The sequence below is a fragment of the Musa acuminata genome, chromosome BXJ3-5 (assembly GCF_036884655.1).
Source record: "Musa acuminata AAA Group cultivar baxijiao chromosome BXJ3-5, Cavendish_Baxijiao_AAA, whole genome shotgun sequence".
NCBI classification, from domain to species: domain Eukaryota; kingdom Viridiplantae; phylum Streptophyta; class Magnoliopsida; order Zingiberales; family Musaceae; genus Musa; species Musa acuminata.
In genome coordinates this window covers 44,987,549-45,000,084 of record NC_088353.1, presented here as the reverse complement: position 1 = coordinate 45,000,084, position 12,536 = coordinate 44,987,549, and the positions used below count along the sequence as shown (strand labels likewise).

The window sequence follows — 12,536 nt, the reverse complement described above, 5'->3', positions numbered from 1 at the left end:
AGTTTCTAAAAAATTATGAGATTTTATCGTAATGAATGTTTTCTAAGAGATAGATATAAGAGGATGCTTGGCTTGTTCCAATCTAGATATATAGACATCATTGTCAAAATATGTAACATCTCGTTAGTCCCACATTGGAAGTCAAAGTGGGCAATGAATATAATTGACTTATATGAGTTTGATGAGTGTACTATGATGACTCCTATTTAAATATTTTGGTTCGTGATTGAATGACAGAAATGAAGTTAGTGGCTAGTTGGCTCATCAAACCCTATGATTACTTATATAGGTTTGATAAGTGTATTATGTTAATGAAAAATTATTTTAAGAGATGTTTACTTCTAACACCGATTTGGGATTCTTTCTTTTTATCAAATATCTTATAATCAATCAAAGAAAGATTCTTAATTCATACGTCGACCGTCTTCTCTGCTATCTACTTGAGAGATTTTAATTCACAATGGACATATCAAATTGTGCGGGGCCTCAAATATGCAAATCAAAGGCACTTGCTGACCTTTCTCTTTCTTTCCGTCCGTCTTTCCTTTTCTGTTGCAGTACCCCCAACGACATTGTTCCCGCTTTCATCACCCCTTCCATCTCCAACTTTCCTCTCCACAGCCCATTGGATGCTCAGACCAAAACACCCCTTCAAGTGCCATTTGGTCGCATTGGGTGCATAAATAATGTGCAATTTGCACTTCAGTAACCATCAAATGGTAAGCAATTTGCACTTCGATAGACGGAGTTCGGGTTCCAACACACCACTCTATATCAGTCTCCCCCTCTTCTATACCTCTCAACACCCCCGCAATCAAAACCAAATTAAAGCACTCGTATATCATCGTCTTTTTTCAGGCAGCTGCGATGCCTCACTCCTCTTCCAAGCCGTCCCCTCCGCTTCACCGCATCGGCGGCAAGCCGGGGTCGATGACCGCCACCGTCGGCGCCTCGGTGCGGTGCATAGGCCATGGCGTACCTGACGTGACTTCGCGACACCACGAGCACGCGGTTGGGGCCAACCAGTGCTGCTCGGCCCTGGTGCAGCACGTCGCGGCGCCGGTTGCCACAGTGTGGTCGGTGGTTCGGCGCTTCGACCAGCCGCAAGCCTACAAGCACTTCGTGAAGAGCTGCCACGTGATCGACGGCGACGGCGACGTCGGGACGCTGCGGGAGGTCCGCGTCGTGTCCGGCCTGCCGGCGGCCACCAGCCGCGAGCGCCTGGAGATCCTGGACGACGAACGTCACGTGCTCAGCTTCCGGGTGGTCGGCGGGGAGCACCGCCTCGCCAACTACCGTTCGGTGACCACCCTCCACCCGGAGGGGGACGACGGCACGGTGGTGGTGGAGTCGTACGTGGTGGACGTGCCGGCAGGGAATACTAGGGAGGACACGCGCGTCTTCGTCGACACCATCGTCCGTTGCAACCTCCATTCGCTGGCAGGCACCGTCGAGAACCTGGCCAGGTGCCCGCCGGAAACAAAGTAAATTGCTCTCCCAAGCCTCCCATGGCTTCCACCACCACCACCACCACCACCACCGTCCCTCTTGCATGCCCACTTGGAAGGAGACGACGGCATTGCCGTGCTATTTATTATTGCCGAGCTAATCAAACATTGGAAGACTTTGGAGAAACTCCTCCCAACTTGTTTCTATTTCGTTTTTGTTTTTTGTTTTCCCTCTCCTTTTTAGTCACAGAAGAAGCCGTCGTGGATGAAATGCCTTAGCTTAGTTTGTTTATACAAAAGCCGAAAAAGATGTTGGTTGTAATGCGCTACTCAAAGTCTGGGCTTCTTTCTTATCGTTCTGTTTTTGTGGTCTTGATTGGCGTATGTGTTTCCCTGAGCAGTGGATGATGACGAGAACTGAGAATGGGGGTTCACAGAGATGGATGAGATGAGTGCTCGTTCGCGCTATTTATTTTGTTTTGGTATGAGAAGCATCCTTGCAGCGCAAGGGACACCAGATTGCCATGGCGCATTCGCTTGAAAGCGTGCATCGAAGTCATACCCGACATCGATCCTACTTCTTCAACTGCAGGGAACCGTCTCCGCTTTACAAGTTACAAGGACATGATGGATGCCCCATCATGAATTGGTTCAAATCATCATATCCGACGTGCACGAATGGTCCCAAAAATGTCTTTCTGTATATCCTCACCGAACCCATCGTGTACATCCGCTAGCTAATTCCACTGTGGGCAAATGCCAAGAGGTGGCTTGGGATCCAATGGCAAACACTTGTACGCGTCCCGTGCGACCTCTCAATTTGCGGCATAAAGAAGAATTTTAAAGCCCCTTCGTGTCACTTGTTCCTCCTTGTTGGCTTTTTTCCCTATCTATCTTCTTCTCTCTCTCTTGGTTGGTCTTCGATTCGATGGCTGCAAGTCGTGAGGCAAGTTGGCAAGGAGGCCTCTCCCCATCCCACCTTCCGTCACCTCATGCTTACGGCCCCAGATTTATCATGGCCACCTACTTTCTCCGTCAGTTTTCCTTTAATTGCCCCGTTCCAAATCCTTGCTCGGGGCTCCAGAAGCCTGCTAGCCACCAAGGTTTTCTTCTCCGTTAAGCTAAGTCAACAATTGACTTTCTACTAAACTGGGAACGCAGAATTGTGCCTTATTCTGGTTTTCTTTTGACATGGAAACAGCGGTTTCCAGGCACGGCCGCGGTTAACTAACTATAGTCGTTGACTCCGGGCGAGTGATATAAGCAATAGCTACTTGCGTCTATTAATTAACACCAAGTTAGATCTTACTTCGCCTAGTTTAAACCGGTGAAACACTTGATAAATCACTATGAATTGGTATAGTACATAGTGAGCGAGCGATGAATCGTGCATTTTTAGGTTCTTAAATGCCCAACCCAAGAACAGTTTGTTGTTTTGTTTTGTTTTGTTTTGTTTTCGACAGTGGTGGTTGAACAGACAGAAAAAGTTTTTAGTTCGCGAGTGTATGGTGATGGTCCTCAACTTTGTCAGTTCCCCTCCCGTTGTCTTAGAGTTGCAATGGATTCTAGAAAGGTGGCGGACAAGACGGGATAGTGGGAAGAAAATAGTAGCAAGGCTTTCGATTCAGTGCACGAGCGCCGAAGTCATCAAGCATTCATTGTTCCTGCCTGTTCCAAGGAGTGTGATAATTGCCTGTATAGTATGTGTGTACACACATAGCTATGGACCTTTTATTATTATTATTATTATTATTATTATTATTATTATTATTATTATTATTATTATTATTATTATTATTATTATTATTATTATTATTATTATTATTATTATTATTATTATTATTATTATTATTATTATTATTATTATTATTATTATTATTATTATTATTATTATTATTATTATTATTATTATTATTATTATTATTATTATTATTATTATTATTATTATTATTATTATTATTATTATTATTATTATTATTATTATTATTATTACATTAAATGGTGCATAAGATGTTGTTATGCCGATTTAAACCTGAGATTTATTAACTACGAACATTTTTAATAGTGAGTGGTGCTAATTGTTTGTGGGTTTTAGTTTCATCTGTTACGTATTGGATGTTCCTTTCTTTTGTGTAATGGAATAACCCGATCACCTAATGTCCACATGAAACCATCTAATGCAGCTGTGAATCTTCTCGTATGGTATCAGATACCATTTTAGATTAGGCAAAGTCGATAATTGATTAATTTAATCCGAAGAAAACAACTAGCCTGCATCTTCTCACAAAGAACATACCCTTTTTTTCTTTTAATTTACATTCAGACCAGTGGCAATAGGATACCCTTTCCCAAGTAAGCTGACGGATCTTTTTCTTTTAATGCACGGTTTATTGTGGCTTGAAAGCTAAGAAGGATACCGGGGAGATTCATCTCCTCCTCGAAGGAAGGCTCCTTTCAGAGTAATAATATTTTCCATAAAAACCATGTACTAGGTCTTCGAGAAACCGTGTGCTGCTCTAGAGACTCGCCTGGGAATATGCTGTGGCATGAAAGAGGCACTCGATGACAGTATGTTACAAGTGCATGCATCTACAACTCTTAACTCCCCTAAGAATCAAACGGAGTGTACGTTTGAGTTTGCGTCTGAGAAAAATAAGTTTCAGGGTTATATGGAGTTGCGTGTACTAAGTAAACTTTCTCTATAGTGTTGCGGTTGCTACGATCATCGACCAAACTTCTTCCGGTTCTGAGAAAATGGGTCAGTCGCCTTCTATTCGGATGCTTGAAGTCCACACCAAGCCTGAAACCTAACCTGCCAATACTATAAAACAACCTTGTGGCGAGACCCACGAGAGATGAGGCCTGTAGGGAGTAAAGAAAGGACCGTAATACTTTTTTATCACAAGCTCACAATGATATATCCATGTATCAGACAAAGTGAAAAAAGAAGTATATATTTCCCTATGAAATCCACTATAAATCTTGTTAGATATGTATCGAGAGAGCATGTACGGTACGGTAGGTACTACATCCTCTTATATTCCTTCGTATCTGCTTCCGAGGGCTGTCTGTCGACTGGAGTCAAAATAGATGTGCATGTTGAGAATACATATTTCTAGACATGTAAGGGTGGTAGATAAACATGCTGATGTGCTGTTGCCTTGTGATAGAATAAGGAAGGGCATGATGGTGCGTTCTGACGACTTCTTATGGAGACATTGGCCCACGATTAATAAATAGCTCCCGGAGGAAGCGATAAGAAAAGATCGATCTGAGTACCCCACCCCACCCCACCTGAGCAAGAATCTACCCGAGTGAAATAATATCCAAGTGCTCTGTCTCATCCTCCTATTAATAGTTGCATTAGCTTCCTTTGTTTTCTCTTTTAATTATTTAGCTCGAGATTAAGCTCACAAATTTAAGGATCATATCCGCAGATTGGAAGTTTGTCGCCAGAAAACAAAAAAAAAAAAAGAAAAAGGCTGGATTATATTGACGGCATCAATTAGATCGATGAGGTCCAAGGAAAGAAAAAGGAAACTGGGATTGTTGGCTGCTGTGGGATCGGCAAATTCTCACTTCTGACTAGTTCTTAATCTTCGTGGGCTACACACCACAAAGGAGCCCAAAGTCTCATCTCCCATGGCGTTCTACAGCACACAATAACATTGGCCCGAGAAATTGTACTGCTGGTCTGTCACCACAGAGCATACTTTGGAAAGATATGAGCTCGAGAAATTCAAGTGGAAGGAATTAGATATGATACTTTCTTTCCCAAGGCCTAAATTAATTTGAACCATTTATAGCCGATCAATGAGAGTGCCAATATCTGCATAACAGAAGCCATTAAGGTCATATATTATGCAGCTTGAGGATTTTATGGAAAACTCAATTTCACACTAAATTCTTCAGTTAAGAAGACACATCTGTTAGCAAGAGCTCGTCTTTCAGAAATGGTGAGAGAGACGAGTCTGATCGGAAGGTTGAATTCGACGACACTCGACTCATCAATTCCCAGTGACTAAAGATCCAAGCACAGTCAGGTACTCCGGCATATGCTGCCTTTCTTGGAACGCTTATTATGTGATTTATTTGTTGCTCATTTATGGTTGGAAATCAGGAATAGAATCGATCGTTGATCCCTACTTGACCCATTATTCGTCCATCATCTTCAAGTGATTTAGTATTCTCTCAAGACAAGACGTGATTCCAAGAGTTTGGCCATACTAATGTCACCTACAAGACTAACACTAGGTGGTATACTCAACAATATCACTTGGACAATCAAGTTAATAAAAGATTTCATGTGAGAGCTAAATAAAAACATTTTGGATCCAGAGAGTCAGAAATCAGAGGCTCATATCTATCGAAAATAATCAAGAGAATATGGTTTATAAAATATTCTCTCATTACTGATGAGAGGCTCTTAGCTTTGTTGAATCAACAAGTTGATATGGGAAAAATTATATATGCATGCTCATAAAATTAAAAAGTCTGGATGCTGTTGTAACTTCGGCAGCATGTAGGGTGATGGAGCTCTTTAGCAAGGAAATAACTTCCATTGCATGAGATGGCACGCAGTCTCCGTCTTCTTCCTTCATCTTTTACGTCCTTATTCGTCATCCTCCTCCTTGAAAAATCATCCACATTTAATAATTTGGATGACGTAATGCACGTACACAGCTGAAGATAAACACTTACGTTGACTCCAAAATAATAATAATAATAGTTCATTAGCATTTTTGTTTCAAATAATGAACACAAGGAGTCACGCACGTACATCGACTCAAACCAATCCAACAAGGTAGGGCGTGCATACGGACGCACACACCCCTCAAGCACGGTACATTTTCAAGAACAAATCCCAAATACACAACTCAAGGACGTATGTAGGTGAACGCTTACATTTTATTGTACGCAAATTGCTGAAAAAGAGTTCATTCACGAAAGTACAAATATGTTTAAGCCCACTTCGCAAGGAGAGACATGAGTCCTGCTCCTGTAAGGAGAGAAATATTCATCCCAGCTTGTAATCTCCCTTTACTTTGCACTCTTGGGTTCATAAAATCTTCGGCCAGGAGATCGACAAGTGACATGTAAATCAAGATCCCAGCCGAGGCAGAATTAAGAAGACCTTCGACGATGAGAGCTCTAGGACTATTTTCATCGTAGGCAGATGATAATCCCGCACCTACTGCTACCCCAACCGGTGTTGTGAGTGAAAAGAAGAGCCCCATCGTTACTGCTGTCCTCGGTTTGAGTTTTGCCTGCGACGAGGAGTCCAATGTCAGCTAGCAAAAAATTGAAGAAAAGATTTCAATGGAATTCAAATAAACCACTGCCCCGATCACATGATCTGATCAAACTTAGCAAGTTCGGAGGCCTTGATTACGATTGGTCTCTTAAGGATAGCGTTTGGATGCTACTAAGAAAGAGAAAGGACTTCGACGTGTGGAATCAAGATTAGGAACATATTTAGGGGCAATCGTTGCACAAGTGCGGCTGGAACAATACCTGAACCAAACATCCTCCAAGTCCTACGCCCTCAAAGAACTGATGAAAACTGAGAGCGACTACAAGAGGCTTTATCGTAGATGGAGTCTCCGATGCGCCCAAAGCAATCCCGATTATGACAGAATGAACGACGATGCCGAGCTCCAAAACCTGTGTTTTTACATCCGCCAAAACTTAGGTTTCAGGTGGCAACATAGCGCATTCAACGATGTCAGCCGCCATATATACGTATACAGAACAAACCAGCAGGTGGATGCCACTCTCGAAATTGAGAATCTAAGATAACAAACGAACCATCTAACACGACGTACGTCGGACTGCTGCTGCTCGAACAAGGCACCAAAGCAATGCACGTGACTGAAGCTGTTGTAGTTGTCCTTTAAAATCAATGATTCATTTCCACCTTTTGTTAGAGCAAGAAAGTTGTTTACCTGTGAGATGACTCGATGGCGAATTAGCTGAGGCGACGAAGGATGTCCATGAGCGTGGGCATGAGTATGTACATGAATATTCTCTTCATGCACGACGTCGGGCCTGATCTCTATGTCAGTCTTCGTCTCGTCGCTCACGGCGTTGTGGGGGCGGCTAAAGTATCCGGTGGCCAGAGTATCGATCATCAACGTCCCTATCGCGGCGATCATCGCTCCGAACCCCGCGAAGGGAAAGTTATGCCAAGGGTCGGGATGGAGACATGAGGAGGTAAGACTGTCGAAGGAATCAGGTAGGATGTGGACGAAGGCGGTGGCGAGAATGACGCCGGCAGCGAATGACTTGATGACGAAGAAGGCATCCCTATCGGGGTCAAGAGCCGGTATCCATTTGCCTAGGATGGGAATGCAGACGCCAATGCTGCCGCAGACAAGGATGGAAAATATTGCTACGATCTTCAACGGGCGGGCCGCCTTCTTGTCGCGGGCTTCCTCATCCGCTGAGCAGTCGCAGTCTCCGTGAACAACGAGAGGAAGGAGGAGAAGGGCAGCAAGGAAGAACAATAAGGCGCTCCTCATGATGTCAGAACTCCGAGGAAGCTTTTGGAATGGAGTGCCGCGAGAGACGAAAACCTAGTTTGGGATGATGCGGGTGAGTGCCTCGAGGGATTGAGATATCTTTATATACTAGTTGATCAGCTCATCGTTACTGCAATGCAAGATTGAATAGATATTGATGGGACTGTCTTGTGATAAGAAGAATCGATGTGCAGACTTTTTATATGGAGATTGTCATCAATTACCAGAGGCTAAATAGGTTTAGAAAATGAAGGAATTGATGTATGGATGGTTGAATGAGATTAAATATTGGAAGTCAATTGAATGCTTAGTTGTGCACGATGTATGAACAAGTAATGTAGGTGTCGACATATTGTTGTCATTCTGATGTTTGGACCCAGAACCTGTCGACATCGGAGGTTAAGCTTAGTGCCTTCACTTCAGAGCCGTATATGGAAAACAAATATACTTGGGTGGCGTCGCTAAAATCGAACTAGCTAGGAAGAAGATGGTCAGCCTTATTGTTGTTGTTGTTGTTGAAGGGGTGGTGGATCCAGGCGGCCTTTCATGGCAGGGAACGTCTTCCTGCATGCACAGGTAAAAAACGATCATAAAATTTTGTATTGGAGTTGAATAGGTTCAAAAAATCAAACCTAAGATGAATTTTGTAGCACATTATTGAATTATGTTGATACTCCTTTGGACAAGTCACTTTATAATATCATCTTCAAAGCAGCGAGATGATTTATTAACGATTGAGGATATGGTTATTAGATGTTCTTTATGGGTTGGAAGCTCCGTATGGATTCATTCTTATATTCAGCTTGTAGCTTCAGTCGTGTTGTTTTTCTCACTCTGATTTGTATCTTTTCATTAAATATGGAAATTAAAGTGATTTATCTTTGCTGATAAAAGGCCAAGCTGCCATGCATGTGGATTTATCTCAGGCGAGGAAGAACGAGCACCTTCGGTTGGAAGGTTGACCTACGAGGAAGGAGAGAATGGATGATGAAGGCACTCTATACCAAAATTATCCAAACCCGGTCATGTTGTATACCAAAAGTATCCAGAAGAAGAAACCACTGGAACTCTACAAGAAGAGGGATTCATCAGAAGAAGGGGGTGATGAACGGAAGAGGTGTCTCTTTGTGATCAAATTTTAGGCATCAAAGTGCTTTGTCTCTCTTGTCACGATTCACTTATAGGGAACACAATCTTAGCACAATGACATGATCATCACCTAAGTTAGTCTAACTGATGAATCATCCATTGTTCATCCGCCAAATTTTCTCGTGGCCAATAGTTCGAGTGCTAGTGCTCCTTCGTTTTCTCCGGTTTCCTAAAACCATCCACAGACGGGCACTTCAATAAATGGGCTGAGATCGAAAAGCACCCAAGTAGAGCTCGGTCCACTTGTAACACCAAAGTCCCCAAGTCCCAAAATCGTAGGGGGCCTCATTCACCCACCAAATCGTTCATCAACTTAATTACTCTGCCATGATTAGTATGCTAAAGGCTGTGAATATATGTTCTTCCATCGTACACCTACTTTACCAAATAAAATTGCATCGATACCAACCGAGAACACATGTTTTGGCCACCATCTCATGAAACATGTGAAAAATCATGGCATTGGCAATGGAGGGCTGAAACTGGCACCATGAGGCGTAACATGCAATGTTGAATGATGCAGGCGATAGGAATCGTTGGGTTGAATATTAGCACCGCCGACATCTCGCTGGGAACAGCTGAGATGTTTTACCTAAGTTTGGGTTGTTGACCCGTTCAGCGGGTGACTGTAGAATCGTGGAATAGAAAGAAGAAAGATTTGGTGTAGTAGAATGACTTCCTTGGGAGAACTTTCTCAAACACTTTAAGTGGAAGCCGTGGATTCTTCACGTGCTGTGTCTTTGAAAAAACATGAGAAGAAATAGAAAAGAAGAGTGTAAGGACAAAAAGAGGGGGGCTATATCATCTTAATCGAGAAGTGGCATCTTCCACAACCATTCTCCTCGAGCCCTCAAATGAGAAAGATTACCATGTAGTTGATCTATCTTGTCTCTGACCGAGTAGCAGTGGCTAGAGACAACTTCACATCTAACTCCGTGTTTCGTCGCAAGTGCATCGGAATTGCCTACATTTTCATACGAAACGTATTCCAATGAGAAAAGGTATTTTCATTCATCCATTAGTTTAGTTGTAGGATTAATCCCATACTTTGTACTTTGATTCAGATTTTGTGACGGAGACTGGCATTTTGGGCAGAAACCACGGGAGTCGTCGGCGACTTTACTGTATGAGTAACACACATCGATCCCAAGAGCCGGACTGCACGTTGCTACTTACTTCACGAGTGATTGGAGCAGCGGCAAGGTCACATCAGTCACACCATTAGAAACGCCTGGTGACACACAGGATGTCTTCAATTCGACAGAAGCTAGCTCGGTAGTTTGGTAAGACAACGGAGGAGATAGGAGAGAGAGACGCACACACGCAAACATCAAAACGAGCAGCAAGCTAGGAAACTTCATTCCTGCGGGACGCTTTTGTTTTGTCAGGTTCGACAAGGATGAGATGGAACGGAAACTAAAATTCTCATGCCGTAGCTCCTTTTTCTTCCTTGAATAGATGTGGCTCCCACCTTCGTTTGTGTGGAGTGAGGCACCGACCCATGCACTCGGCACTCATGTGAGAGCAGTTGTTTTTACGTGACTATCAAGACATTTTCCTGTTCCCTCGCATGACGGTGTGTGTTGATCGTGTTACAACATATGCATGTGTGAAAAGAGATTAAAAAATATATAAATATAAATTTATGTTTATAAATATCGAAAAATGTAGGATGATATATATTTGAATCTAAATCATAGTCTAACCACTTCAACTTTTGAAATAAATTGATGTTTGGCTCAATATATAGTAACTCTTAAATAATTTGATTCACATTCATTATTAATAAATTTCTAGCCAATATTCATAAACAACAATGCTCATAAACAATAAGAGTAAGTAAAAAAAAAAAATTTAAAATCATATTTGAATCATAAAAAAAAAGAGAATGTTGAAAAAAATAAGAGAGAGAGGGAGAGAGAGAGAGAGAGAGAGAGAGAGAAATGAGGATGACTTTAAGAAAAAAAAAAAAGAGCAATAAAAGAAATGAGTCAAGCTTATGATGCAGACGAAATTAGCCACACCATCGACCGAGCTATGGTTGTGGACAGAGTTGGTTACATCACCTATCCTTGCGATTAAGAGGGAGATATTTGAAACATAGATGAATTGAATAGGGAGAGAATGTTAAAATATATTTATGTATAAAAAGATATTGAAAAAAAGGATTGAAATAGTCATATGATATGGCATTTCAGTCTACCCCATAATTTAATAAACATAAGCTTTTGGATTGAATTAATGAACATAGTAGGCCTTGGAATATTTTGATAGTTTAGAAAAATGAACAAAGTATTGATTAGGGTTACGGAGAAAACAATATGATAGCTGCTGTAATTTTATTAATGTGTGAGAAGATTGAATGAAAAAGAATATAACTCTTTCCTTCTCTCATCTTTGAATTCAAACCTAACACATTAGCCCAACAAATCTCATATTCTCCGTCAGATTATTATACTCTTCCGATTACCAGTTGACATCCGAAAGATAACCAAGTAAAATAGAAACGGCACTTCTCTAGCATGCACCCATCGGGGTGACAAATCGGAGAAGCAAATCTCCACCGGAAAACCTACTGATAAGTAACATGTATCGCTTTGTTAATGTTCCAGTATTACAATAGAAAACTCTCTTAATTCGAGAGGCTCCTGAACAACATTAGTGTTGGAGGAGGTCAAGTTCACGGGTTGAGGAACGCTGGTGAAGCAGTTGCGCAGAACAGAGAGGATGGCTCGTGGATATCTATGACGTGTTGGTTGGCCAAGGAGCCCTCCTGCTGCATTCGGATGCACAAGAGCTCCGCTTCAGCAAAAGCAAGCTGCATCTGTAGCTGAGATATTTGGTTTTGGAGGTAGGAGATGATTCCCACAGAGCCGTAAACTGGATCCCTCTTCCTTGCGTTTGCCTCATAGACAAGGCTACTTACAGCGTCTGCTCTCTGATAGTCTGGAAGCTCCTGCAGATGCAGAGAAGCGTGTGCCTGTGTTAGTCAAATTTCCATGCACGCACTATGCAGTAGCATAGGAGTGAGACTACAACTCTTGAGTGCTTTTTTGTGCCTTTGAGAAAGAGAGAGAGAGAGAGAGAGAGAGAGAGAGCTGAACCTGCAACATCTTGTTAACGTTGCTGGCACCAAAGACCTTATGAACGATGGCAAATTTGTGAGGATCCTCGGGGGGGAAATAGGGAGCAAAGATGCAATCTTTGGCACACCGTCTCCGAAGCAATTTGCAGGACGCGCAAGGTGAGCCCCCAGCCATTTTCCTACGTCAAACGGAGAATATGGCCGAGAGCAATGGAAGATGCAGCTCGAGCTATAGGCTGCCTCTCAAACTGCAAGATTTTATAACGAAGGGTGATGGCTGATATAACTTATAATGGGAAAGAGTGAGAGGTAGGTAGAAATTGAAAGAAACGG

At 42.4% G+C, this 12,536-nt stretch overlaps 3 protein-coding genes across 3 annotated transcripts; 1 reads left to right on the top strand and 2 right to left on the bottom strand.

Annotated features, from left to right (window-relative positions):
* The first annotated feature begins 643 nt into the window (after positions 1-643).
* Positions 644-1,872, top strand: LOC135637725 (abscisic acid receptor PYL4-like). Its single transcript, XM_065150477.1, has one exon. It carries the CDS (start codon positions 868-870, stop codon positions 1,486-1,488), a length of 621 nt encoding a protein of 206 aa, XP_065006549.1. The 5' UTR covers positions 644-867; the 3' UTR covers positions 1,489-1,872.
* Positions 1,873-6,282: 4,410 nt separating this feature from the next.
* On the bottom strand, positions 6,283-8,081 carry LOC135637950 (zinc transporter 8-like). Its single transcript, XM_065150851.1, has 3 exons — positions 7,394-8,081; positions 6,963-7,112; positions 6,283-6,715 (listed from the first exon to the last, which is right to left on the bottom strand). The coding sequence occupies exons 1-3, from the start codon at positions 7,967-7,969 to the stop codon at positions 6,410-6,412; spliced, it is 1,032 nt and encodes a 343-aa protein (XP_065006923.1). The 5' UTR covers positions 7,970-8,081; the 3' UTR covers positions 6,283-6,409.
* Positions 8,082-11,750: 3,669 nt separating this feature from the next.
* On the bottom strand, positions 11,751-12,434 carry LOC135638236 (LOB domain-containing protein 12-like). The gene is made up of 2 exons (XM_065151270.1): positions 12,223-12,434; positions 11,751-12,074 (listed from the first exon to the last, which is right to left on the bottom strand). Exons 1-2 carry the CDS (start codon positions 12,376-12,378, stop codon positions 11,799-11,801), a joined length of 432 nt encoding a protein of 143 aa, XP_065007342.1. The 5' UTR covers positions 12,379-12,434; the 3' UTR covers positions 11,751-11,798.
* Between the last annotated feature and the right edge of the window lie 102 nt (positions 12,435-12,536).

Coding starts and splice junctions, on each gene's coding strand:
- LOC135637725 (XM_065150477.1), top strand. CDS start 868: ATGCCTCACTCCTCTTCCAAGCCGTCCCCTCCGCTTCACCGCATCGGC.
- LOC135638236 (XM_065151270.1), bottom strand. CDS start 12,378: ATGGCTGGGGGCTCACCTTGCGCGTCCTGCAAATTGCTTCGGAGACGG. Junction 12,075..12,222: donor ACGTTAACAAGATGTTGCAG/GTTCAGCTCTCT, acceptor CTGCATCTGCAG/GAGCTTCCAGACTATCAGAG.
- LOC135637950 (XM_065150851.1), bottom strand. CDS start 7,969: ATGAGGAGCGCCTTATTGTTCTTCCTTGCTGCCCTTCTCCTCCTTCCT. Junction 7,113..7,393: donor GCCATCGAGTCATCTCACAG/GTAAACAACTTT, acceptor GTAAAAACACAG/GTTTTGGAGCTCGGCATCGT. Junction 6,716..6,962: donor TTGGAGGATGTTTGGTTCAG/GTATTGTTCCAG, acceptor TCCTCGTCGCAG/GCAAAACTCAAACCGAGGAC.